Raw genomic sequence first — 27,374 nt, 5'->3', positions numbered from 1 at the left:
GAATGAAAGCAGTAAGGATCAATGTCAAAGTAACTAGTTACAGTTTTTAGAATGGTGACCAATTAAAAGATATGATATAGTTTTGAGAATGGTAACTGGTTACAATCACCACAAAGCAACTAGTAATAGTTTTTAGAATGGTGACCAATTAAAAAAAATTGATATAGTTTTAAGAGTGATAACCGGTTACAAACATTACACAGTAACTGCGATGAATTTTTCTTATTTCTAGATTGAATTTTGGATTTGATTTTTTTTAAATATGCAAAATCTTGTCTCTATAACCAGTTAACACTCTAATCAGTTACAATATTACTTAGTTTGAGAGTGCTAATTGGCTACAAGTCTGGAACCAAAAAAATAAAAAAAACACAGGCCTGTAACTAGTTACTACTCTTAAACTGAGAAAAATTGTAACCGGTTACAACTTTTTTTATTGTAACTGATTAATGTGACGGAATTCAGAAAAAAAAAATTATATTCAAATTAAATTTAGAAATTAATTGTTAGACACAATTCTTTTAATAGAATTGTACATGAACTAATATTGATACTGGGCAACATAAAACCAATTAAGATTGTGGTCGACTTACGAACTTAACTTCTTAGAAACTTTTTTCATAAAAATATACTTTATATATATATATATATATATAAATTGTCGTATAACTTTTTTTTTTTTTTAAATCTTTTATTTTTATAACATTAAACAATATAACACTTTTTTTCGTTCCCTTTCCGAAATGAGAATAACCAATTTTTATTTTATTCACGTTTTGTAATTTTGAATAAATGGAATATTAATAGAGTTTTGTTTACATCTTCTATATACAAAGTGTGTAGATAATAAAAATTATTGGTTTTAACCGTTATTTTTATTAACTTTAACGGAAATATTATACATATTTTATGGAATATACCTTTAAAAGTTATTAGAAATAGATATTTATTAAATATATAAATTTAAATTTAAATATTATAAAATATCATTATTATATATTATATATTATGTGTGACATGCATGGTTATTGATGAGGCATGTTGAGAGCTCTATATATATGGACATTGGTTGCATTGTAAATGCCTGGCAGCATTGCTTACTTGTGAATGACATTGACTTATTAGTAAAAAACGGCAATTTGGGAAGCTCTGACTTATCAGTCATGATCGACAATAGTGCTGAGCGCTGGTCGTATGGAATTGACTTATGAGTCAAGAGCGGCATTAGCGTTCTGACCGCAGGCCGAAATGATTAGATCTAATCAACATGAGCATTAAATGCTTGATCGACCTATTGGTCGAAGAAAACTAAAGCGCTTGGCTAGCCTAAGGCTAATTACTCAGAGCCAGGGCTAAAAAGCTCAGGTGACTAGAATGTCACATGGCTTAGGGCTCAGGAACCCTACGAGACTTATTAGTCATCTATTTAGGGCACAGGACCACAGAGAAACTTATTAGTCATCTAGTCAGGGCGCAGGTCTCCAGAGAGACTTATTAGTCATCTATTCAGGACGCAGGTCCCTAGAGAGACTTATTAGTCATCTACTCAGGGCGCAGGACTCCATAAACTTTTATTTGTACTTGTCTGCATGCATGAATATGGTTATTACTGTTAGGCATGCTTATTATGATTTTGTGACATGTTATTGTCTGCTTATGAGCATGTTTGAGTTTTCTTGCTGAGCATCGGCTCACGGGTGCTATGTGGTGTAGGTAAAGGTAAAAGAAAGCTGGATCATCCTTGAGTTGGAGAGCTTAGGTGATGATGTGTACATATGCGGCTGCTCGACCACTACGACCGATGGTTTAAAGAGGAACTAGGGTTAAACCCTATTTTGCCGCTTAGGTCAGCTGGTTGTAACTCTTTTATTGTAATTAACCTTTAAAATGTATTTTGGGATCCCAATGTATACAGTAAACGTTTTAGTGAAACGTTGTATCTTTGACCAAAATTTTTAACCCTAAACTGTTAATCACATTTAGTTACACGATTATGGCCAAATGACACGCTTATCGACTTTAGCACTGTTTAAAATACACAGAGTAACGGTCCCTGGGTAGTAGGGCATTACAGTAATATGCTAGCATGTTATATAATTGTCTTATTTTGTGATAATGGGAAATTATTATAATGAAAATTTTATGAGTTTATATAACATGTATAAACATATTGATTTTGTGAATCAATAGAAATGTGAAATCATATGTGAATGATATTTGTAATTTATGTTTACATATTAATAAAGAGCCATATAATATGATTATTGTAATGACCTAAATTTCCTAATAAGATTTAAGACCTTGATTAGGAGGCTGGAAATGTCATAATTGATTTATTATGCCATTAAATGATTATATGCATGATTATGTGAATTATATTATTATATGATGATAAATGCATGCATATGAGTCCACTTTCATTATAAGGGCATTTTGGTAATTTGTCCCGTTGAGGGCATATTTGTATATTTTCATGCATGTTGGTGAATTATGAATAATACCACATTATAATGTGGATTTTTTCGAGCCATTCGGCATGAGACGATCTTTGAACGCAAGTTATCGGTCTGGTCATAACGGGGTTAATTTCGGGGCTCGGGTGAGTCTCGGGGTAATTTGAGGATTAGTTCATTATCGGGAATTAAAGGGTAATGGGATATGATTTATTAGCATTTGAGAATATTTAGAATAACAGGAATTGGAGGGCGTTAATTATGATTAACGAGATATAGGAAAAATGACGATTTTGCCCTTGGTAGCCTTAAGAGGACTTTAAATGACCTAAGGGTATTTTAGTCTTTTGACCCTAAAGGATATATATCAGCCATTAGAAGCTTATAAGGCTGTAGAAAACAGAGCATCATTTCTTCCTCTCCCGATCATCTTCTTCTCCCATTCTTTCTTTGAAATTTTGAACCCCAATTGAAGATTCAAGCTAGGGAACCAAGCCTTGATGATCTAGGGTTATGTTCTACCATTGAAGAGGGTGTGATTCTGAGATTGAGGTGAATTTCTAGCCATTAAAACCCTGGTTTTACTTTGTTTTTCTTATTGAGTTTCTGTTGGGATTTTGATTTGAAAGTGGAGAATTAATGGGAGTTTTTGGTAAAGGTTGCTTGGGTTATGATGTCTAGGACTTGTGTGCTAGATATTTGGGTTCATTTGGAAGTTTGGATGGAGTTTGGGACTATGTTTTTAAGGTTGGAATTGGAAAACTCGAAGGAGGAAGAACCAGGACTGGTTCAGCCTGGTTCTAGCGCTATAGCGCCTAAGGGAGGGCGCTACAATGCTAGCCAGGGCAAACCAGTTCTGGTTGTAGCGCTGGGGCACTAGGGGGGCAGCATTGTAGCGCTACCCTGCTTTTCCTGATGCATATTTTGGGCACTTTTATGGGTTTTTGGCTCGGGGTTTCAATTCCTAAGGTTCGGGATTGAATCTACTAACCGTTTGAGTACGATTCGGGGTCCTGGGAGTGAGGTTTAGGTCAAGAACCTTTTATTGTTGATTTCATTAATTGGATTCCATATTTGGTTCTGACTAGGTGATCGCTAAGGGATTAAAGGATTGATCGTTCTCAAGGGTCGTTCTTAACGTATTTCTCGCTCGAACCAGAGGTAAGAAAACTGCACCCAGTATGTGACAGGCATGGTTTTTGATGTAGTGTGTTGAGTGCTCTATTTTTATATCTGGAATGCATATCAAATGCTTGGAAATTTGCTATCTGTGAATGGTATTGACTTATTAGTTAGAATCGACAATGGTGTCAATATTAACTGTGAAGTTGTGACTCATTAGTCAAGTTCGGCAGTAGTACTGAGCACTGGTTGTATGGTATTGTCTTATGAGTCAAGAACGATATTAGCATGTTTAACGCAAGCCTGAAACATTAGATCTAATCGACATAAGCATTATCATCAAAAGCATGAAATGCTTGATCGACCTTAAGTTCGATGAAAACCAAAAGCGCTTGTCTAGTCTAAAGGCTAGTTATTCAGAGCCAAAGCCAAAAGGCTAAGGTGACCTACACGTCACATGGCTAGGAGGGTATGGGACCTCAGAGATATACTTATCAGTCATCTTCACAGAGATGGACTTATCAGTCATCTGACCGAGATGGACTTATCAGTCATCTGACCGAGATGGACTTATCAGTCATCTGACCGAGATAAACTTATCAGTCATCTGACCGAGATAGACTTATTTAGTCATCTATACAGAGATAGACTTATCAATTATCTATTTAGAGAATGAATTATTAGTCAACTATTCAGAGAGACTTATTAGTCGTCTACCTCAGAGAGACTTATTAGTCATCTACCTCAGAGCGGGAGACTTATTAGTTATCTACTCAGAGCGTAGGACTTCACAAACATTTATTTGTACTTGCTTGCATGCATGAGTGGGGTTATTACTGCTAGGCATGTCTGTTGTGACTTAGTAACATGTTATTACTTGTTCATGAGCATATTAAGTTTTCTTGCTGAGCTTCGGCTCACGGGTGCTATGTGGTGTAGGTAAAGGCAAAAGAAAGTTGGACCATCCTTGAGTTGGAGGGCTTAGGTGACGATGTGTATATATGCAGCTACTCGACTGCCACAGCCGAGGGTTTAAAGAGGAACTAGGGTTAAACCTTATTTTGCCGCTTAGGTCGGCTGGTTGTAAATCTTTTGTTGTAATTAACCTTTAAATTATATTTTTTGGATCCCAATGTATATGGTAAACGTTTTAGTGAAACGTTGTATCTTAACCAAAAATTTTAACCCTAAACCATTAATCATACTTAGTTACACGATTATGGCCAAATGACTCGGTTAGCGAGTTTAGCATTGTTTAAATGCACACCGTAACGGTCCCTGGAGATTAAGGTGTTATAATTATTAATGTGATTAGTAACCATTTATTTGGTAAATAAAAGAATAGTTTGAGAAATTAAAATTTCTCATTTAAATGTTGAGCATCTCAACTTATGAGATAAGAAAAGATGAACCGAAGGGGGTTACATCTTTTATTGGAAGTGTCTTGTCATTGCAAGAAAATTGATCAAGGTGGATTCAAAAATTGTGTGATCACAGATTGACTCAATAAACTTGGAGTCTAGAGTGTGGTCAAATGAAATATATTTGAGAAATTTTTAGTGACAATAATTCTTAAATATTCAATGTCTCAATGAGGAGACATTGCAAAATTGGAGAAGCAATTTTGAATCTTTACACCAATAGTGAATAGATTAAAGAGAACTTTATTCATTTTGGTTAAAGATGGTGATATATATGTTTAAATTAATCTCAATGAGGAGATAATGTTTGATTAAATATGTAACGCCCTGGATAGCCAAGACCGTTACACTGTGTATTTTAAATCATGCTTAACTCGCTAAACGAGACATTAGGCCATAAATGTACATCTAAATGTAATTACTGGTCCAGGGTTAAAATTTTCAGTTAAAAGGACTGGACATTTCATTAAAAACATTAAACTATACATGAGATAATGTTTACAAAGTTGTTTACAGTTCCAAAATGGTCATTACAACTCAAAAGTTACAACCCGCCGACCTAAGCGGAAAAAATACGGTTTAACCCTAGTTCCTTTGAGAAACCCTGACTGTGGTGGTCAAGCAGCTGCATATGTACACATCACCACCTAAGCTCTCCAACTTATGGCTGGTCCAACTTTCATTTCCCTTTACCTGCACCACGTAGCACCCGTGAGCCAAGGCTCAACAAGAAAACTTAAACATGCTCATAAGTAGTGAATAACACATTTCATATCATAATAAACATGCTCAACAGTAATAACCCTACTCATGCATGTATACCATTCATATAAATGACTACAACGTCATATGGGACCAAATGTCCTAAATAAATGATTAAGTGATTCATATCGGGTCCCATTGCCCAAGTGCATGACTAATAAGTCACTCTGGGGCTCAGCGCCCTAGGATCTGGGACTAATAAGTCACCCCGGGACCCATTGCCCTATCCTCTATATAACTAGCCTTGGAGCTGGTCCAACGTACTTGACACTTTAGTTTTCTACGACCATTGGGTTGACACAAGCGTGTAATTCACTCCTGATTAGATCAAATCATATCGACCAACTCTTAGCACGCTATTGCCGCCCTTGACTCATAAGTCAATGCTTTACGACCAACACTCAACACTATTGTCGTCCTTGACTAATAAGTCAATGCTTTTCTCAAGTATATAATGCTAACAAGCATTCATCATATAACAAACATCCATATATGGAGCACTCAACATGCTTCATCAATAATCACATGCACAATCATAATTCCAACCTTATATCATCGCAGCACATAGTCCCATAACCTATCTCCACTAATTTATAATTCCTACATTCCACTAAATTCAATATCTTAATTATATATTAAGGTAAAAAATATTACCTCCAATATAAAATCCTCCAAAACTTGATCTCACCAACAAATTCGTTAACAAAAAACCTATTCAAATATACCAATAAACAAAAAATAAATGAAAAAGTTAAAAAAAATATACTAAAACTATTATAACTAAATAAACAATAAAATGGAACTTAAAGAAAACACATAATTTAAGTATACATACCCATTTAAATACTTAAGCCCGAAATTTTTTTTTTTTTTTAAATTAACAAAACATGAAGAAAAATATACTAAAATCATTTTAACTAAATAAATAATAAAATGGAATTTAAAGAAAACAAACAATGTAATATATATATATATATATTCAAACTATTAAACCCAAAATTTTAAAAAATTAAAAAGTTAACAAAATATAAAAAAAATTTACTAAAAATATTAAAACTAAATAATTAATAAAGTGGAACTTATAGAAAATATATAAACTAATCTATATACCCATTTACATAACAAAACCAAAATTAAATTTAATAAAAAAATTGAAAAAGTTAACAAAAAAAAAATTCTAAAAAAATAAAATACAAAGTTTAAACCTAAAACAATTATATAATCTCAATATAAAACTAACCAAAAATTTAAAAATCTGAAATATATCTATTTCATAAAAATTAAATTTAATTCATAAAAATTAATAAAAATTGCACTTACTTGTGGCAATTGAGTAATGTGTGTTCTTGAAGTAGCAAACCCCAAAAAACTAAGAAAGTTTTTGGGTTTCCAAACAATAATCTTCAAAAATAAAAAATCTACACAAAAAATTGAAAAAAAAACCTATGTATAAGATTCATAAACATATGTAAATCATCATTTTAACCTTAAAATTGAAAAAAAAAATGAAAAAAACTTAACAAATTGTGTCAATAAGTTCGGAATAGGCGCTGGTTTTAGAGTGAAAACGTTCAATTTTTTTTCTTTCTGAAATGTTAGGGCAAATGAGGTCTCGGGGGGGACGAAGAGGCTTGTATAATTGCGCAGGGGCGTTAGCGTCAGTGTCCCACTGACGCTAATGGAACGTTTGCTTCAGTGGGGCACTGACGTTAACGATGCCATTAACAACGCCAGTACCCCGCTAACTCAGAAGGTCCCCACTAACACCGTCAGTGTTCTAACTGACGCAAATACCCTTTCATTTGTGGCAGTGCTCAACTGTCACAAATGATAATTCTTGGTCAACGGGGTTGACAGACTCGTTTAACTGACATAAAATGAGTATTTTGGTGTAGTGCTTTTTGGAGCTTGAGTTCATGGATCTATAGTCCCCATGTCATCTCTTATCAAAATGAGCCAAGTAGTTTTGAATAATTAGTTTATTTATTAATTATAAAAATATCATATTGACTAGGTCAATGAAAATAAATAATGTTAAATTATTTATTGATATTTTGTGAGAAAAGAAATAGAAGAGACTTTGAGATTTTTATTGCAAAGTCTCAAAAAGAGAGTATTATATAGCCAATTGAGACAATTTTGTTAATATTGATAGATTGATATTAATATTAATAAAATGAATTAAATAAATGTCAAAATTATAATTGGTTAATTTTGACAAGTATTTAATTAATTATAATTATTAAATAATTAAATTAAAACTTGAAATTAAAGCCTATTTCATGTCCTAGCTAATTGCCTATATATACTAGTGTTATAGAATGCACTAGGAAAGATGAATTTGACAAGGTAAAATTCACTCCTAATATTCTATATCTAGCCGTCAACTCTCTCTTAGTTTTCTCTCTAGTAATTCTCTTCTCATGTGTTGAGACTTGCTCATACAAACACTATGTTGTTTTAGAGAAAGACTTGGAAGATTGTGATCTTGTTTCAAAATAGTTTGGATTCCTTGTAATACCTAGCATTCAACAAGGGCAAAATGTTAGGGAATCCAAATGGTGTAGTCATTATTTCACTATGCATCTCGTAAGTACTCTAATGATTTTGTTATTATATTAACGTATCCCTATAATATTCACATGCTTATATGATTTTATGATTTCTACTATGTATATTGTTTTGAATTTATATTTATAAGGAGCATACATATAGACTCATATAAATGAGATCATACATGTTCATCGTGAGCTAGGATCAAACTCTCTATGAGATTCATAATTGCATTACGTATAATTTCCTTGTTCGTAGACAAAGCGGATTCGGAATTATCTTTCATTCCAAGGCGCATAACTTGTAAATCTTATTTTTTTTATAGAACGAGTTGAAGAAGTAGACATTATTGGGGAGATAGGAGGTGGGAGGGAGCATTGATCACATAACTAAAATAGACGTGGTTGAAATTATATCTATCCTATCTTATCTCTTATCTATTGCCCAATCTTTCTATATTTTACAAGATGCATCTTGATAAAAAGACTTGAAATTAAAGAGAGGGTCTATAAATACATATATCGTGCATTCTTACGTTATTAAGGAACAACAATATCTAATGTACACGATCTACAAAATATCATTGATAAAGAAATATCACTGTACTAATTGACTGAATAAGAAAAGTTAAGAGTTTCTATCATATAATGACTGCCCAATAAATACATTATATATTGATCTTGATTACTTTCAACAAATATTATTAGGTTTATTCATTTTTGGACCTGTGTTTTTTCTCATTATTTGTTTGGACTCTGTGTTTTGTAAAATGGTTAAAATAGAACCCTAAACCCGATTTTGGTCAATGTTTTTCAACTAAAATCACAAATAATTTAACAAACTAACAATTCAGAACAAAAATAAAATCATTCTGCTTAAAAAATGTATTATTATATTTAATTTTTTCTTCATCAAAATTGAGTTTAGGATTCTATTTTAACCATTTTACAAAATATAGGGTCCAAAAAGTAATTTGTGTCCAAACAAATAATGAGACAAAATACAACGTGAAAAATATATAAACCCATATTATTATAATTTGTTGGACACTTGTATACGTACACTTCTAAAGTGGCATTACTTTTGATTGAGTGGTTAAAAACTTGCATACGCGTACAAACACGTTATAAGGCCACGAAATATATTATCATTATTATTAATGTTACCTACAAATTTAGGTATTCATGTATTGGAAGTAAGAAAGATAGACTCATATGCAATTAGGGTGCTAGGGGGATTGAGATGCCCATGTCTCTTCACTTGTATACGCAAGTGGCATTTCTATAATTTATATATTAGTTGAATTTATTTTTTTTGACAAATATATATATATATATATATACTAGATACAAGCAACATGCACGTTTGTTTAATTTTATTTATATAATTTATTAATTATATTTATTAAATTTGTATCATTGTCATATAAATATTTTAAATAAATAAACAATATTATATATAAAAAATAACATAAACATATTAAAAAATTAAACAAAAACATTATTTACGATTTTTTTAATATATATATATATAATATGATAACCTTTTGAAACATAAATGATAATTTTTTTTAATAAAAATTAAGATTATGTATTATATATTATTATTATAATATTTAAATTAATATTGATATAAGTATTAAATATTTAGTTTTGTATTAAATATTATTATAATAATAATATTTTATAATATTTGAATTCATATTAATATAATTAGTAAAAAAATAGGATTATATATTATTATCATAATAATATTTATAACATTTAAATTTATATTAATATAGTTATTAAATACCTAGTCTTGTATTATATATTATTATAATAATGATATTTTATAACATTTGAATATGAATTTATATTAATATAATTATTATATATGTAGTTTTATACTTTGTAATATATAAATTTCTATTAATATAATTTATAAATATCTATTTTTAAGTTAGTTTTTAAAGGTATATTCTGTTAAATATTTAGAATATTCCGTTAAAGTTAACATAACAAACCGTTAAAATCAAGAATTTTTGTTATCTACACTCTTATTATATAGAAGAGATATACTATGTAACACCCTACTTCCTTAGATCCGTACTAAGTGAGTTAAAAATGTGCCATTAGCTCGCTAATCGAGGTTTTAGGTTAAAAGTGTGATTAAACTGAGACAAAACTCGTTTAAAGACATTAAATATAAAACATTTGGTTAATCATTGAAATCTTAGAAAATTTTACAGTTGGGATCTCAAAATACTATTTAGAAAATATATTACAGACCAAAATATACACATGGTTGACTTAGGCGACAAAACAACTATTACAATACATTTTCCCAAAAATAACCCTAGCCGTGGCAGTTAGGTAGGCTGAACATGTACTCGTCGCTCCACGCTCTTCATACTCATGGTAGGTCGACTTTCCCCTTGCCCTTACCTGCACCATAGAGAACCCGTGAGCCGAAGCCCAGCAAGAAAACTCAACACGAAACAAATAACATATGCATATCTATCAACAACATATAACAAAACAACCAACATGCTAAACACATAGCGGCCATGCCGTCCCAGGCGCTTTACCAGGCCCTGGGTTTGCGGTCTTCACCGAGAGGATGACTCCAGCATCCTAGGAGGGTCTCACCCTAACGAATTGCACTCCGCGTGCTCAACGCCGATCCCGACCCCTTGCCGTACTTGGCTTCTTCCCGTTCTCGGCCTTCGTCATTCCCGACCTTTGCCGTTTTCGGCCTTCGCCGTTCCCGGCCTTTGCCATTTCTGGCCTTCGTTGTTCACTCACAAATAGGCATCACATAGCATACTATAAACAAATACTTAAACATATACTAAACATAGAAATAGAGCCACACCCTACAATTCAATCAATAGGGCCACACCCTGCAATACAAACATTATGGTCACACCCTGCTCTATGGGTACAACAGTTTTCTCACCTATGTCCCGAGCTATTTAAGCACTGCAATCACGAGCACAGTCCTCTAACCCGAGCCTCGCTAAAAACCTAGTCACAACGCATTCATAATAACCATCCATCAAGTTCTAATCCATTAAATAAATTCGAAAAATAAATCTAGCCCCCGGGACCTTGGATCCAACCAAACGGGGTAGTAGTAACCTTCCCGAGCCTTATCATTTGAGTTCGTGAGCTAAAAACCTTCAAACAACCTATAATCTACATTTGAGCCGCGACCCAACCCCCCTTAAGGTCCGCATTGTGATATACCTTGCGCCGCGGCGCTTGGACAATTTTCCGAGGTCCCCTGGCCTAAATGTTCAAGCGGGTCGTGGCTCGGGTCTCAAAACCCAGAAATCCCATGCAATTTTACGAGCGAACTTCCCTTAAACTCACCAATTCCAAGCCCTAATCCTAGAATTCAGCCTAGGATTCATATTCAAACAATAGAACTAGTATTAACATCCAAAAATCCAACAAAAAGTCTCATAAACACCTAAATTCAATCACCTAAGTTCCAACTCCCAAAACTCTAAAATAAAGAGAAAGTTAGACACAAAACAAGCTTTAATCCCTTACCTCTGCACTTAATTCAATCCTGAATCACCTCCCAACACTGCAAGACTTCAGCTCCTCACTTCCTCAGCCTAAAATCCTCAAGATTTCTTCAAGCCTTCAACACCACAAGAGAGAAAGAGATAGAAAAACGTGAGGGAGAGAGAGTGAGCTTGAGAGTTTCTGTTTTTTCCTTCTCCTTAGTTCCAGTGGTTTCTCAAGATTACTCAGCCTACTCTAAACCATGTATATGTTGGGGTTTTATGCCCTAATTAAAACCCAATTTCTTTGTAATCTCATTTATTATCAATAAAAGAATAGAAATTAATTTTTGACTTGCTCAATCACTTTGCTCACATGTTTTATTTTCATGATTATTTGTTTAATATAAACTTCTATTAAATCCCGAGCATATAGCTAAATGTATTTATAGTGACGTAATCACAGTGAAATATAAATATGATTATATGTTCAAAATAAGTTAGTCCTAAGATTAGTTAGTGCATATGATTTACACTAACTTGCCAATCTACGATATCATCTACTTACACATTGTGGTGTTATGTTCTTTCCAGAACATTAGCAAAGTAGATAAGATCGAATGTATTTGTTACATCGGACATGACCGATATTGACAGTTGATAGGATAAGTAAACATACCGTTATTATCTATTCTAGTCATATCATATAGTTGACCATAGGTCAATTCAATCTCAATTCTGAGTGGTTAGTATTCTAACTGATTATATTATTTGAGTTCTTTGATTTGTTCGTTACCAGCTTACCCTACGGACTAGCCCATACTTACATCTAGAGAACTCGGTAGTATAATTGAGTGGGAGTGTTAATCATAGATATGAACATCTATAACTTCTGATGAAGAATTGAAACGATGGTTTCCTTTTAGTTTGGTTCAAGGTGTTAAATGATAGAGATCTCATTTCAGTAATTAAATTAGTTTACTGAAATATCATTTACAAGGAACTAATTGTTTTAAGGATAAAATACAATGAGGGGTAAAATAATATTTTAGTCCCATTTCATTGTAGATCGTCTATAGAGGATTGAGTGACAATTATGGTTGTAACAATGGATAATTAATAGCGTATCTATATTTGTTATAGAGCGTTCTATGAATTCAAAAGTACAATTCCGAGTCTATAGTAGAGTCATGAGGAATTAATAAGTTAGTAAATTTATTTGTTAGGTTTATGATAATTTATTGGAGCTTGATTTCATAGGCCCATGATCCCCATTGTACCTTGGATAAAATCATCTAGATTGTCTCAATTAATTGATTTAATTATCAATTAGAATTATCAAAGTTGACCAGGTCAATTTTGGATAGTTTCACAGAGTTATGTAATTTAGAGAAGAAAAGAGAAATTATGACAGATTTATTAATTAAGATAAATTGGTATCTAAATTAATAAATAAGTTTAAATCAAGGTTCAAATTATAAATAATAAATTTGATAAAGGATTTAAATTATTAAATCAATCGAAAATAATACATGCCTTGATTTTAAGTCCAATGGACTTATAATTAAATGAGAAATTTCACGGGCCTAAAACCTATAATAATTTCAACCTAGGGTTGTTAATTGACTATTATTTTATTGATTTTTTAAATAAATAAATGACCTAATAATTGAGTCTATAAAATGAGTGCTTAGAGAGAAGTCAAAACATCAGTTTAATCATTAATTTTTTGATAGTTTTAGATTATCTCTAAATACAAATCATTTTCTAAGCCTCTGATTATTCTTTTGTCTTCTTCTCTCTGTATCTATCTCATGTGTGAGAATTGCCCACTCTAGTTTAGGTGATTCTAAGGATACTTTGGAAAATTGTGAAGATAATAGAAGATCGGTTCAGTTTCTTGATAATACTCTGCGACAAAAATGATACAAGGGTTAGAGAAATTGAAGGAATAACTCATTCATTATACGTTTTAATTTCAAATGATATTCATTTAGCGAGTTAAACACTATTTTAATTATACAGTGTAACGGTCTTGAATTAGTAAGACGTTACATACCACATCTACACAATATCACTGATAAAGAAAATATCAATGTAATAATTGGCTGGAGAAAAGTAAAGATTTTCTATCATATCCGTGCCCAATAATAAATACATACATTGATCTTGATTTTAATTTCTAACAAATATTATTATTATAATTTGTTGGACACTTTACGTACTCTCTTAAAGTGGCATTAGCTTTGATTGAGTGGTTAAAAACTTGCATACGCGTACATTATAATAATAAGGTCACGAAATATATATTATTAGTAATGTTGCCCTACAAATTTAGGTCTATTATATATGGCAACATCAATAATAATTGAGTGCCCACACTATAATAAAATCCACAAGTAATAAATACCCATAATAATATATGTAGTTGTTTTGTCGATTGGCATATATATGGTGACCGTTATGGTATAATATTAATTATTCGGTCGATTTATAGTTTCTTCTACCAGGTTCTTTTCTTACCTACTACTTATATATATACACAATTTGTATCAAATCAATTTTCAAATGTAAATAACAATATTTTTTTAATACACCCCAACATAAATTAATATCAGAAATAATTACAAACATGTGTAATTCTCGTGTCATAGACGTTAACAAGTGCAGTATGCACTACAAAATAGGTTATACTTCAATGACAAAAGTTGTTAGTTACTGTCTCTCTTCTTTATAGTAACAATAAACATATTTACTCATAAAAAGTTGTAATTTTTTGTCATACGAATTTTTCAGTGATGATACAAGTATACATATATTTTTTCACTCACAAATTTTATTGGGACTAGAAGTGAAAAAATTCATAATAATAGTATATAGGTAGATAATAAATTATATATATCATACATGAATGATGTATCTCTTGGATTGATCTGGGCCCAGTTTAATAAATATAATCTCATCATCATCTTTCTCACAAATGTATATATATATGACACTTATTTTATAAATGTTTCACTTTAAGCCTTACCAGTAGAGTTCTTAGTGTTTCTTGACCTATGAACAATTTTTGACACGATTTTTTTTATGATTGTGTATATTGTAGCTATATAGAGCATCCTGCAAATTTTTAGAAAATTTTGAATAGTTTACAGTATCGAAAACTAGGTTCAAACATGTTGGTTTCCACACGGATAAAAAAAATTAGTTACGCGTGCAACAACATGTTTGAACTTAGTTTTCGGTACTATAAACTATTCGGAATTTTCTGAAAATTTGTAAGATGCCCTAAATAGCTACAATATACATGGTCATAAAAAAAATTGCACTGCAAACTATTCACAGGTCGAGAACACTGAGAGCCCCACCGATAGGACTTAAAGTGAAGTCGTTAGGAGAATTCTACTATATATATAACTATATATATAATATCTATAGATGCATATAGAGAGAAACAGATAGAGGTAGAGATAGCTTCCAATAATATGGCTATGGTGATAGTTGGGATGGTTATATTTGCTTTATTAGTTCTTGTGATTCATCATTGGTGGCGACATAGAAACGCAATAATCATGAATTGGCCGATCTTGGGCATGCTGCCGATGCTGCTGTATAACGTCCCACGCATGCATGACTTCGCAACAGAGCTTATGAGGAGAAGTGGGGGCACATTTGAGTTCAAAGGCCCTTTGTTTAGTGGCATGGATTTCATAATCACATGCGATCCTTTGAATCTTCAACACATCACCACCACTAAATTCTCTAACTATCCTAAAGGAAAAGAATTCAGGGAGGTGCTTGATGTTCTCGGAGATGGGATTCTCAATGTTGATTCTGATTTATGGAGACTTCAAAGAAAAATGTTTCAAATCTGGACTCGAAGGCATCTTAATTTTGATTCATTTGTTGCAACGACTCTCCACCGAAAGGTCGTCAATGACTTAATCCCATTTCTTAATCACGCCACTGAAACTATAACTGAGGTATGTTTTTTTTTTCTTTTCTTTTGGAGCATATAAACTATAGATTACATTTATATATAATAAGATCACTTTGGATCTATAAATATATATTTAGCATATAGTTGACAACAATAATACTTTATCTACTAAAAAACTAGTAGCACTTAATTAGATTTTGTAGCTAGTCTTTTGTAAAAAACTATAATCGTATATCTATATCTTTTAATCATGATTTATTATTATTTACAAACGATAAAATTCTTACCTTAAATAAAACATAGTCATATATAAACAAATAGTATAATATAATATACTAGATTGGTCATTTACAGAATGTTGTCAAGATGTGTAGAATAATCATTTCCTTCCCAAAAATATATTGTAATTGTTGTTTATGGTCTTCATTGATATGACAGGTTGATCTACAAGTAACATTGCAACGAATGATCACATTTGATAATGCAATTCTATTCATTTTTGGGCTGGATCTTGCTTCTTATTCATTTAAATCACCCAAACTCGAATACCAAAAGGCATTTAATGAGATTCAAGAGGCAGTGTTTCAACGACATATTTTACCAAAAAGCTATTGGAAGTTGCAAAGATGGTTACAAGTCGGAACTGAGAGAAAGCTCAGAATAGCACGAGAAAAGTTCGATGAATTCATATTCCAATGCATCTCGCTAAAACGAGAACAAATGAGGCACACAAATAATGAAACTAATAACGAAGAAGCTAATTTTGGTATGTTAACAGTTTACATGGAAGAAAAAGAGAAACCATATTCAGATAAGTTTCTCAGAGACGTGGCATTTAGCTTTCTGGCGGCGACAAGGGACACTTTGACCGCTGGACTGTGTTGGTTCTTTTGGCTTGTGGCGACTCACCCTGATATAGAGATCAAAATTCTTGAAGAAATGAAAGAGAAATTGGCAGGTAATTGTAATAATTTAAATTATAATTTCAATAGTGAAGAATTGAGTAAGTTGGTGTATCTACAAGCAGCAATATATGAAACATTTCGTCTCTATCCATCGGTGCCTTTCAACCATAGAACTCCAACTAAAGCAGACGTTTTTCCAAGTGGTCACCATGTAAAGCCAAAGCAAATGGTGTTGACGTCTGTTTACTCAACGGGGAGAATGGAAGAGGTTTGGGGAAAAGACTGTTTGGAGTTCAAGCCAGAGAGATGGATTTCAGAGCAAGGAGAGTTTGTTTATGTACCACCTCACAAGTTTCCAGCCTTTCACATTGGACCAAGGACTTGTTTGGGTAAGGACATGACTTTGATTCAGATGAAAGTCATGGCCCTCACTATTCTTAAAAATTACCATTTTCATGTTGTGGAAAGACATCCAGTATCTCCTAATTTAACCATCACCATTAACATGAAATATGGACTCAAAATGAGGATTTCTAAAAGATCTTGAAAATGACATATCGAGATCAGAGTTGCTTGAGTTCTTATGTTTATGTGTCTTTTAATAAGATAGTTATATGGTATTAATTGTTGTACTCAATCTAGTGTACGTACGTATATGTTGGAAACAAATATCTAATGCCAATATACATAATATAAATTTATGTGTATTAATTGGAATAAACCCTTAAAATAAAAAGTTGTTCTATTATTTGTATTTCTAATTGAATGTAACAAATATTATCATGTTTTCTTATTTAGTTAAAATATATATTTTTTTGCAGTATTATATAGAGTTAAAATATTGAGACATATTGAAACACAAACACATCAATATTTTTTTTAGCACACGTTTGCTTAGTTTTAAAGTTATAAACGTGCTTATTCAAACATGTATTTATTTTTATTATATATTTTTAATTATCATATAAATTTTAAATAAATAAAAGATGTTTAGTATAATGTATGACATAAATGTATTAAAAAAAATTAGGGCAAAACAATGTCTATAATTTTAATAGAAACTGGATCACTTTTTAAAAAAAAAAAAAATATATATATATATATAATAGAATGAATTACATTTCTATAGTGTATATAAATATTTATATCAATAATCTCTACACATATGGCATTCAAATACAACATTGACATAAATATATATTTACATGGCTACATGACATATATAACATATGAGTGCACTCTTAATGGTTACTACCCATGGATGGCTACTTTAATATTAACCATTGGATTAAGGTCAATGATCCATATTTATAGTTGTTAATTAATATTTCTAAAAATAAATTTTGATTTTTTCAAATTTTTGGAAAGGTTACTTGATGAAAAACGTGTATTTATTATGAAAATATAATATTGTAAAATTTTTATTTTTCAAATGCATGTCAATTTCTAAATATAACTAGTGTTTCTCATTGGTTGGAAACAACATTAATTATGGCAAAAAAAAAAAAAAAAACTAAACACGAAATTAATGTAGGAAAAAAATATTTACTTGTTGGTGACTTGCTATACCAAATCACTATGTTGCTACATCATCATAATTGTTAATACACATCTATGAATAGTAACCATTAAGAAGTCTTCCATATATATAAATTACAATAATATTTTAAAAAATAAATTAATAATAGAATTGTTGACTACCTTTTTCGCTATCAACCTTAATAAGAGAGATTAAAGAAATAAACTATAAGAAGACAAGGATTTTTACGTGGTTCAGGTTACAAAAGAACCCTAGTCCACGAGTCTCTGGTATTAAGAGGATTGTAAGCTTGTGATTGTAAACTCCAATGTGTATTCTCATGCAGTGTTTAGATTGCTCTGTGTACAAGGTGCTTTCTCTCTAAAAAACCGAACCATTTACAATGAGACTCCCAGCCCTATTTATAGAGGCTGTGGTCATTAATACTAATCATAAGTAATTAATACACATTATTCCCATTATTGGGGGATTAATATCAATTCAATGCATTGGGCTGCATCGAATAGAGACCATGACCCAAACGAGATTTGTGGGGCTCACTGCTAAAAATTACCTACTTTATAGGGAACATGCCCCAGGTACTGTCAAGACGTGTAGTAGTTATAATATATTTAATACTGTGAATTTTGGTTCAAGCCGGGACTTAGTTGGACACTTGTAGCAACACTTGTATATGTTATAAGTTTAACCTATAGTTTAAGAATATTAATTATAACCTAAGGTTTGATTAATATGACTGATTATGAAGATAATATTTATTATACTATAAGGTTTAGATAGACCTAATAAGATAATGACACTTGTCATGTGCATGTTCATTAATAAATTAAGTATTTTTGAGGAATAGTTTATTAAGAGTAATATTTGAAAATCCTAGAGTCTACCAGCAGCTTTGAAATCGTTAAAGGACTTAGTCAAGGTTGTTTACTCAATTCAAAATAGGCTGAAAAAGTGTAATTATGTGTATAATATTTCAACATATGCCGATATATCGTAGCTTAGGGGCCGATATATCGCCAGTAGGGGAATACGAAAAATACGTAACTTCGCACGACCACTTCGACGAGCCTCGGGAATATGAGCCCAGGCGATATATCGCCTACCAGGGACGATATATCGGCTCTAGGGCATCATTTTTGAATAATTTTGAAATTGAGTTCATTTTAATCCTTAACCTCTTGATAAGCCCAGAATCTTTTTGACCGAGTCTTTAGCCTCTGTTGAACGAATATTTAAATGTTTTTCAATTAAAAGTCATTATTTTTATTCAAGCTAAAAGAAGATCTTTTCATTCTTGAACTCTATAAATATGACCTAGTACCCAGCCATTTCTTCATTCATCAAGCTGAGTTCAGAGCCTTCAAGCTGCTAGGTTTATTTTAGAACTTGGGTTGGGGTTATAAGCTTTATCATTCTAAGCTTATTAATCACTTGGGAAGTAAGGATAATAGTGTGTATTCCGATATCGAAGTGTAGTTCGGTTATAGTGCATTCAAGGTATTCCTATTTCTAGTTCCTTTCTGTATTGTTTCATTAGTTTTTATAGTTTTTCTCTACTCAATTCCTATCTCGTTGTTTTCCATTCATGGTTAGGCAATTAAGTTCTTTGAACATGAGGTTTTATTTCGGTAAGCTCTTCTTCTCGGTGGTTTAGATTTATTTCATCACAGAAATGAAACCCATAAAAAATAAACCAGATGAGCCATATCTAACCCTTTTCTAAACCCACCTGCAGTGTCGACACCAGCCTCGCGTCTTCCACAATGCCGACCTGCCTCACCTTCACGTCTTCCTAGCTCCAGCATCGATCTCGTCACTCCCTGGGCATGCCAACAATATGAAGCCACCAAGCCTCAGGAGCGATGGAGAAGACAACCGACGTTGGTGCTACGCGTTCCTGGCAGTGGACCTCAACGGCACACTAGATCTTCCTCGTCCTCAGCCCCGCATCTGAGACGAGGAAGACCACGAGCCCAGACCCACACCTCTTCCCCGTGCCCTTCTTCAAACTAGAGGCTCGGGCTAGTCGGAATCTCGCCAGAAAGTGCAAGAGGCAGACGACTTTGGACCATTGGTTGACAGCCCTGGGCAGCGCGTATGGTGGTGAGCTCGTGAGGGTCGACGTTTCGAGGGCCGACGGTTCGATTGGGCTGGCGTGTGTACGGCTCCGGCGATGGGACGATGGCCGTTCGGGCCTGGCAGAGGCAACACAGTAGTCAGAGAGAGAGAAAGTGGGCTTCGGGGAAGACAGAGGAAAAGAGGGAAAGAGAAGCTTTATGTTTCAGATTTTTTTTTATTTACAAATTTTCTTATTTATTTAATTACAAAAATTCTGATACCTAATACACAATTTCTTTTTTATTTAAATTAAAATCATCTTGTGTGTGGCTGAAATAAATACTCAAATATATGTTATTTATATTTTTTCCAACTATGTACACACGTGGCATGCCACATGTTATACATTGTGTACACATCATATTATTTACTTCACATAAGCTTCCAAATAAGCATTTATAATAATAAAATAATATAATGAAAATAAAAAATGGGGGGAAAATTGAGCGGGAATGGTTAAAAAATTTCCCTCCATAATATACGCAGGTAAAGATCATTACCTACTGATATTATTAGTAGGTAAAGCTATGTTCCGAAATATAATATAATGGACTAGCATTTACCTACTAATATTATCTACCAATAAATATTGGTAGGCAAAACATTACTTTCCCTACCAATATATATGGGTAGGTAAAATATTGGTAGGTAAAGATCAGATTTCTTGTAGTGTTTTTCATCTTCTTCTTTTAGAAAAACTCACCTTCTCATTTATGATTTTTAGGAGTGTACCAAAATCCCGTCCTTGTTCTCACATCCCGGTATTTGGTAAGGAAAATAGGATACTTTCTATATGTTATGTGTTATGTATAATATGTTATGAAAATTTTATGTTATGTTATGTTTTAGTGCCCTAGTGCTTATCAATTTTTTTTTATGTTTATAGTTATGATTTACCCTACCTTAAATATTAGACAGGGGATCCAGATGGGTTATCATATACTATCATATGATTTACCCTACCTCAAATATTAGACAGGGGATTTAGATGGGTTATCATATATTACCATGTGATTTAACCTACCTCAAATATTAGACAGGGAACACAGATGGTTTATCACATGTCATAATGGCCATTAATAGTGTAGTCTTATGTGGTATGCATATGTTTATAGTATATGTTATATGTTTGTAGCTTATGTTTATGTAACGCCCTAGTTACCCCAGAACAGTTACGATGAACGGTGAACCAGAAATTTAACTCGCTACTCGAGTTCTTTGGTTAAAAACGTGCTTCTAGGTGTTATTAACAGGCTAAGGTGAAAAACCAATCAAAAGGAAAGGATATATTTTATTTAATACATAAAACTGTTCATGGGCCCATCAAAACATTTACAAGTTATTTACAACTCCAAAATGGTCATTACTGTTTAAATTTATAACTCGCCGACCTAAGCGGCAAAAAAAGGGTAAACCCCCTAGTTCCTCTGAGAACTCCTTGGCCGTGGTGGTCAAGTGGCCGCATATGTACACAACACCACCTAAGCTCTCCACTCAAGGCTGGGTGAGCTTTTCTTTCCCTTTACCTGCACCACATAGCACCCATGAGCTAAAGCCCAACAAGAAAACACATTAATGCATATAAATATTAACAAATGATTATTATTATAATCACACAGAGCTTATTGCTCTGAATAGATGAGTGAATATCACTTGAGGTTCTGGTAAACCATAATGAGTGACTGACAAGCAAGTCACTAGCTTAAACAGATGAGTGACTGTTGGGTAAGTCACTAGCTTAAACAGATGAGTGACTGATGGGTAAGTCACACAAGCACTTTTAGTTTTCATCAAACTTGAGGTCGATCCGACATTAACGCTCTTCCAAGTCATTTAATGCAAATGTCGATTAGGTCTAATCTTTGTTGGCTTGCGTTGAACATGCTAAGGTCATTCCTGACTTATGAGTCAGCACTGTGTGACCAGTGCCCAGTACCACTGCCGAACTTAACTAATGAGTCACAGCTTCACAGTTGGTACTGACACCTTTGCCAATTCTGACTAATTAGTCAGTGCCATGAACAAGTGAGCAAGATTTGCTAAGCATTCAATAATCAATCCATGTCCACATTTACACATTCAACATGCCTCATGAATAACCATGCGTGTCACATACGGGGTGCAATTTTCTTACCTCAGGTTCGAGCGAGAAATAATATAAGAATGACCCTTGAGAACGATCAACCTTTAGATTCCTTAGCGGTTACCTAATCATAACCAATTATAATTCATTAATAAAGTAAATCAATAGGAGGTTCACAATCTAAAACCACGCTTCCATGATCAATCCTGCACTCTCAGGAATCTTAATCTACCTAAACGGGGTAAAGGAACCCATCCCCGAGCCTTAAAAGTCATTTCGAGCCCTAAAATAGGCTTGCTGGAAAATGGACCAGCGCTGCAGCCCTATTAAATGGCGCTGAGGCACTATTTCAAATCAGAGAGGCCTAGCTCTCTGCCCTGCCTAGCGCTGCTGTGCCTGGAATGGCGTTGCTGCGCCAATTACAGACCAGAATCTTTCTGGTTTTCCCTCCTTGCAATTTCTCTTGAAACCAACCCTCCAAACCAATCCCAAACATCACCCCAAACATCCAATTCAACCCCTAAACTTCATCTACATCACACCCTCATCAAAACCCAATCAATTTTACATAAAACATCCCTTAATTCCCAACTAGCCACATCAAATTCTCTAAGCTGAAAACTATAAAGAAAAACAGAGTATAGCTTACAATTCATGGATGAAATCCTACCTCAAGTTGGATTTGAGTCATTTCCAATGGATGAACTAAGTCTATAACCTCCAAGCTTTGATTTCCTAGCTTGATTCTTCAATTTGGGATAAAAAACTTCAAAGGGGAAAGAGGGAAGATGATGAACGTGTGAAGCAAGAACAACACTCTGTTTTTGGGTGAACTTATATAGCCTTCAAAGCTAATATATATCCTAGGGGTAAAATGACTATTTTGCCTCTAGGTCATTTAAAAGTTTCTAAAAACTCCCAAGGGTAAAATCGCTCTTTCCAACCTATTTCGTTAATCATAATTAACATCCTCTAATTCCCGCTATTCTAGATATTCTCAAATACCAATAATTCATATCCGGTTACTCTTTTATTCTCGGCAACGCTCTAATCATTAAAACATCCTGAGACTCACCCCGAGCCTCGAACTTAATCCCGTTATAACTAAACTGCTACTTGACATTCAAAGATCGTCTCATGCCGAATAGCTCGAACAAATCCACATTATAATGTGGCTCAACAATATATCACCGGCATGCATTCAAATATACAATTACGCCCTCAACGGGCCAAATTGCCAAAATATCCCTGTCATGAAACGTTGACCCACATGCATGCATTTAACATCATATTATAATATAAATCACATAAACATGCATATAACAGTTTAATGGCATAATAAATCAATTATGGCCCTTCCGGCCCACTGATCCAACCATTAAAACACATTAGGGATTTCGGGGCATTACAGTTTATGTATATGTGTCATGCTTTTAAGTAGATTTTCCTTGTTGGGCATTAGGCTCATTCCTTTGTTTTATATGTGCAGGAAAATAGTTATGGTGGCGGTAAGATTCTTGGCAGCTTGGGATTGTGTATTGAGGGAGAATGGATTCGGTGGACTGCGTGAACGATTCGAGGGTGAAGTTGTTTTTTGTCATTTTATTATGTTTCCATGTATTTTCTGCACTTCGTTTTGTAACAAATTTTAAGATTTAAGTTATGTTTTATTTTAAACAATGGGATCCCATATCCTAACCGAATTTTTATGTATTTAACTTTTGCTTTATAATTTTTAATAAAGTTATGACTATTTCGTATATAAGTTTTCTTAAGAATAGTGTCTATGTATCAGTAGTTTCAATGGTCCAAAGTCTAGAATAAGTTGGGTCATTACATCCATGTCAGGCAGCGTAGTAGGTATGCAAATTGTCGAGTCGTACACTTGACAACACTATTGACGGATCGCCCATAAAGGTTGTCAGAAGATTCTCTGGCTCTGAAAACTCGCATTTGCTGACACGTTGCGCCTTATCTTAGGTCCGAGAATCAGAACCTCGAACCTAGGAGACAAGACCCCTCGCCTTAACTGCCCGAGATGGAGAACCTCCAACTTTGAGAATGAACATCGGGGAGTAATCTACTACCTGTACACCATCGAGAAGGGAGAATGACCGGTGGATGTTTAGGCAGTGGTGCGGTAGCTCCACAATGCCCTAGGCAGCTCCTCAGGCCAAGCCCCTTTTGCCTGCTCCAGCCTTTTCTTCAAAGTGGACTTGAGTGTTTTGTTAACTGCTTCCACTTGGCCATTGGCCTGTGGATGGGCCACAGAAGAGAATCTCTTGATGACACCATGTCATTGATAGAAGTCCCTGAGCACTTCACTGTCGAACTTCAATCCGTTGTCGGAGACTATCTTCCTCGAAAGCCCATACCGATAAATGATATTTTTTATGACGAAATCCAAAGCCTTTTTGGAGGTGATTGTGGAGAGCGACTTGGCCTCAACCCACTTCGTGAAGTATTCGACGACCAATATGGCATATTTCACCCCTCCCTTCCCTGTAGGCAAGGACCCGATAAGGTCGCTGCCCTAGACAACAAAAGGTCGTGGGCTAGTCATCTGAGTAAGCTCATTTGGAGGCGCTCGGGGGATGTTGGCGAAGCGTTGGCATTTGTCGCATTTCTTGATGTAATCATCATGTCTCCATTCATGGTGGGCCAAAAATACCCTTGTCTTACTATTTTCTTGGATAGGCTCTGCTCCTTAGCGTGATCTTCGTAGAAACCTTCGTAGAAACCTTCGTGCGCCTCTCGTATTATTAAAATCGCCTCTTACTTGGATACACATCGAAGCAAAGGCAAAGAATAACCTCGCCTATAAAGTCTACCGTCCATAATTATGTACTTTAATACTTGGTATAGCAACTTCCGAGAGGCTTTCTTATCTTGAGGCAACTCCCCAGAGACAAGCTATTTAAGTATTGGCTCCATCCACCCATCCTGTGGTTGTATTGACTCCACCCCGTCTAGAGTCGAGATACTCGGAGATTCCAAGTAGTCAATGGGGACCACATTGATTAATTCAACATCTTTGGTCGAGGCCAGTTTAGCCAGGGCATCCACATTGGAATTTTGCTCCCGCAGTACTTATTGAATAGTGAATCTTCAAAAGTTACGCAACATTTCTTGAGCCTTTGCCAAGTACGCTGCCATCTTTGTTCCCTGGGCCTGGTACTCTCCGAGAACTTGGTTCACCACTAGTTGGGAATCACTAAAGACCTCGAGTCCTTCAGCCTTAAGCTCCAGTGCCATGCGGAGCCCATCTATTAAGGCTTCATACTCTGCTTCGTTGTTAGAGGCGTTGAACCCAAAGCGGGGGGCACTATGCACCCTATGTCCCTCGGGGGAAACCAAAATAAGTCCCGCCCCAGCACCATTTTCGTTTGAAGACCCATCCACGAACAACTTCCAGGCCAGTCCGATCATTGGGGTGCACTTAGTCCTATCTTGATTCCCGGTGCACTCGTTAATGAAATTGGTGAGTGCCATAGCTTTTATGGCAGCCCTCAGATGATAGGTGATTTTGAACTAACTTAGCTCCACCAACCACTTCAAAAGCCTTCCCGACGACTCAAGCTTCTTAAGGACTTGTCTGAGGGGATGGTTTGTGAGGACCTTAATTGGATGTGCCTGGAAGTAAGGTTTTAGCTTCCGAGAGGCAACCATTAAGCAAAATGTTAACTTCTCCATCAGTGGGTATCTAGACTATGCCCCGAGGAGTCTTTTGCTGACATAATACACGGGGTGCTGAACACGAATTTCTTCCCTTACCAATGTGGCACTGATGGCATCTTCCGACATAGCCATGTAAAGTAGGAGGGGCTTTCCATCTACTGGCTTGGACAGGATCTAAGGGTTTTCCATGTGTGCTTTGAGCTTTTGGAATGCATGTTCTCGCTCTTCTCTCCATTCAATCCCTTGACTTCCTCGGAGAACATTGAAGAAAGGCATGCACTTGTTTGTTTCCTTGGAGACAAAATGACTCAAAGCTGTGATCCTTCCAGTCATACTTTGAACATCTTTATGCTTCCAGGGAGAGGGCATTTCGATTAGAGCTCTGATCTTCTCGGGGTTTGCCTCAATCCCCAAGCGCTTACGATGAAGCCTAGGAACTTGCCAGAGGCTACCCCAAATGTGAACTATTGAGGGTTGAGTTTCATCCCGAACCGACGGAGCATCGTGAAGATCTCATTCAGATGGCCTACGTGATATGGGGTAGTCCTAGACTTAACCAACATATCGTCCATATAGCCCTCCATCTTCCGACCCAATCGATTTTTGAACATCTTATTAACCAGCCTTTGGTAGGTTGCACTAGAGATTTTCAATCCAAAAGGCATCACGATGTAACAATAGACACCTTTATCAGTTCGAAAGCTAGTGTGCTCTGGGTCAGCGACTTGCATGGATATCTAGTTATATCCTAAGTATGTGTCCATGAATGACAACAAATCGTAACCAGATATGGCATCGACCATCTGGTCTATTTTGAGAATGGAAAGCAGTCATTCAGACATGTCTTGTTAAGGTCCGAGAAATCGATACAAGTCATCCAAGTGTCATTCGGCTTTGGCACGAGGACAAGATTGGATAGCCACCTGGGATATTGGGCTTCTCGGATAAACCCATTGGAGATGAGCTTGTCCACTTTGGCCTTGAGGGTCTCTTTCTGAGTTTGATCAAATGTCTGTTGCTTCTGCTGGACAGGAGCAAAGCTAGGATCGACATTCAAGGCATGGCATATGATATTCAGATCAATGCCAGTCATGTCGGAATGTGACCATGCGAACACGTCTTGGTTTCCTCTGAAGAAGCCCACCAATGCCTCACGCACTTCCATTTTCAAGCTTCCCCCAACTTTTATTTTCCTGTCAAGGGTGGAGGTATCAAGAAATATCTCCTCCACCTCTTTTATTGGTTCAATGGACCTCTCCTCTTGAACCCTTGGGTCAAACTCGTCGGGCCTCGACTCCTGGGA

The 27,374-nt window shown here is 34.6% G+C and overlaps 1 protein-coding gene across 2 annotated transcripts; it reads left to right on the top strand.

The window, feature by feature from the left end:
* Positions 1-14,878: 14,878 nt before the first annotated feature.
* LOC133817226 (alkane hydroxylase MAH1-like) lies at positions 14,879-17,413 on the top strand. 2 transcript variants are annotated; one of them, XM_062249682.1, is made up of 3 exons: positions 14,879-15,790; positions 16,186-16,705; positions 16,775-17,413. In XM_062249682.1, exons 1-3 carry the CDS (start codon positions 15,293-15,295, stop codon positions 17,197-17,199), a joined length of 1,443 nt encoding a protein of 480 aa, XP_062105666.1. In that variant the 5' UTR covers positions 14,879-15,292; the 3' UTR covers positions 17,200-17,413. The 2 variants fall into 2 exon arrangements, with proteins under 2 accessions (XP_062105666.1, XP_062105665.1); XM_062249681.1 differs by having other exon boundaries at positions 14,894-15,790; positions 16,186-17,413.
* The last annotated feature ends 9,961 nt before the right edge of the window (positions 17,414-27,374 follow it).

The sequence above is a fragment of the Humulus lupulus genome, chromosome 2, assembly GCF_963169125.1.
Source record: "Humulus lupulus chromosome 2, drHumLupu1.1, whole genome shotgun sequence".
NCBI lineage: Eukaryota > Viridiplantae > Streptophyta > Magnoliopsida > Rosales > Cannabaceae > Humulus > Humulus lupulus.
This window is presented reverse-complemented; position numbering and strand designations above follow the sequence as displayed.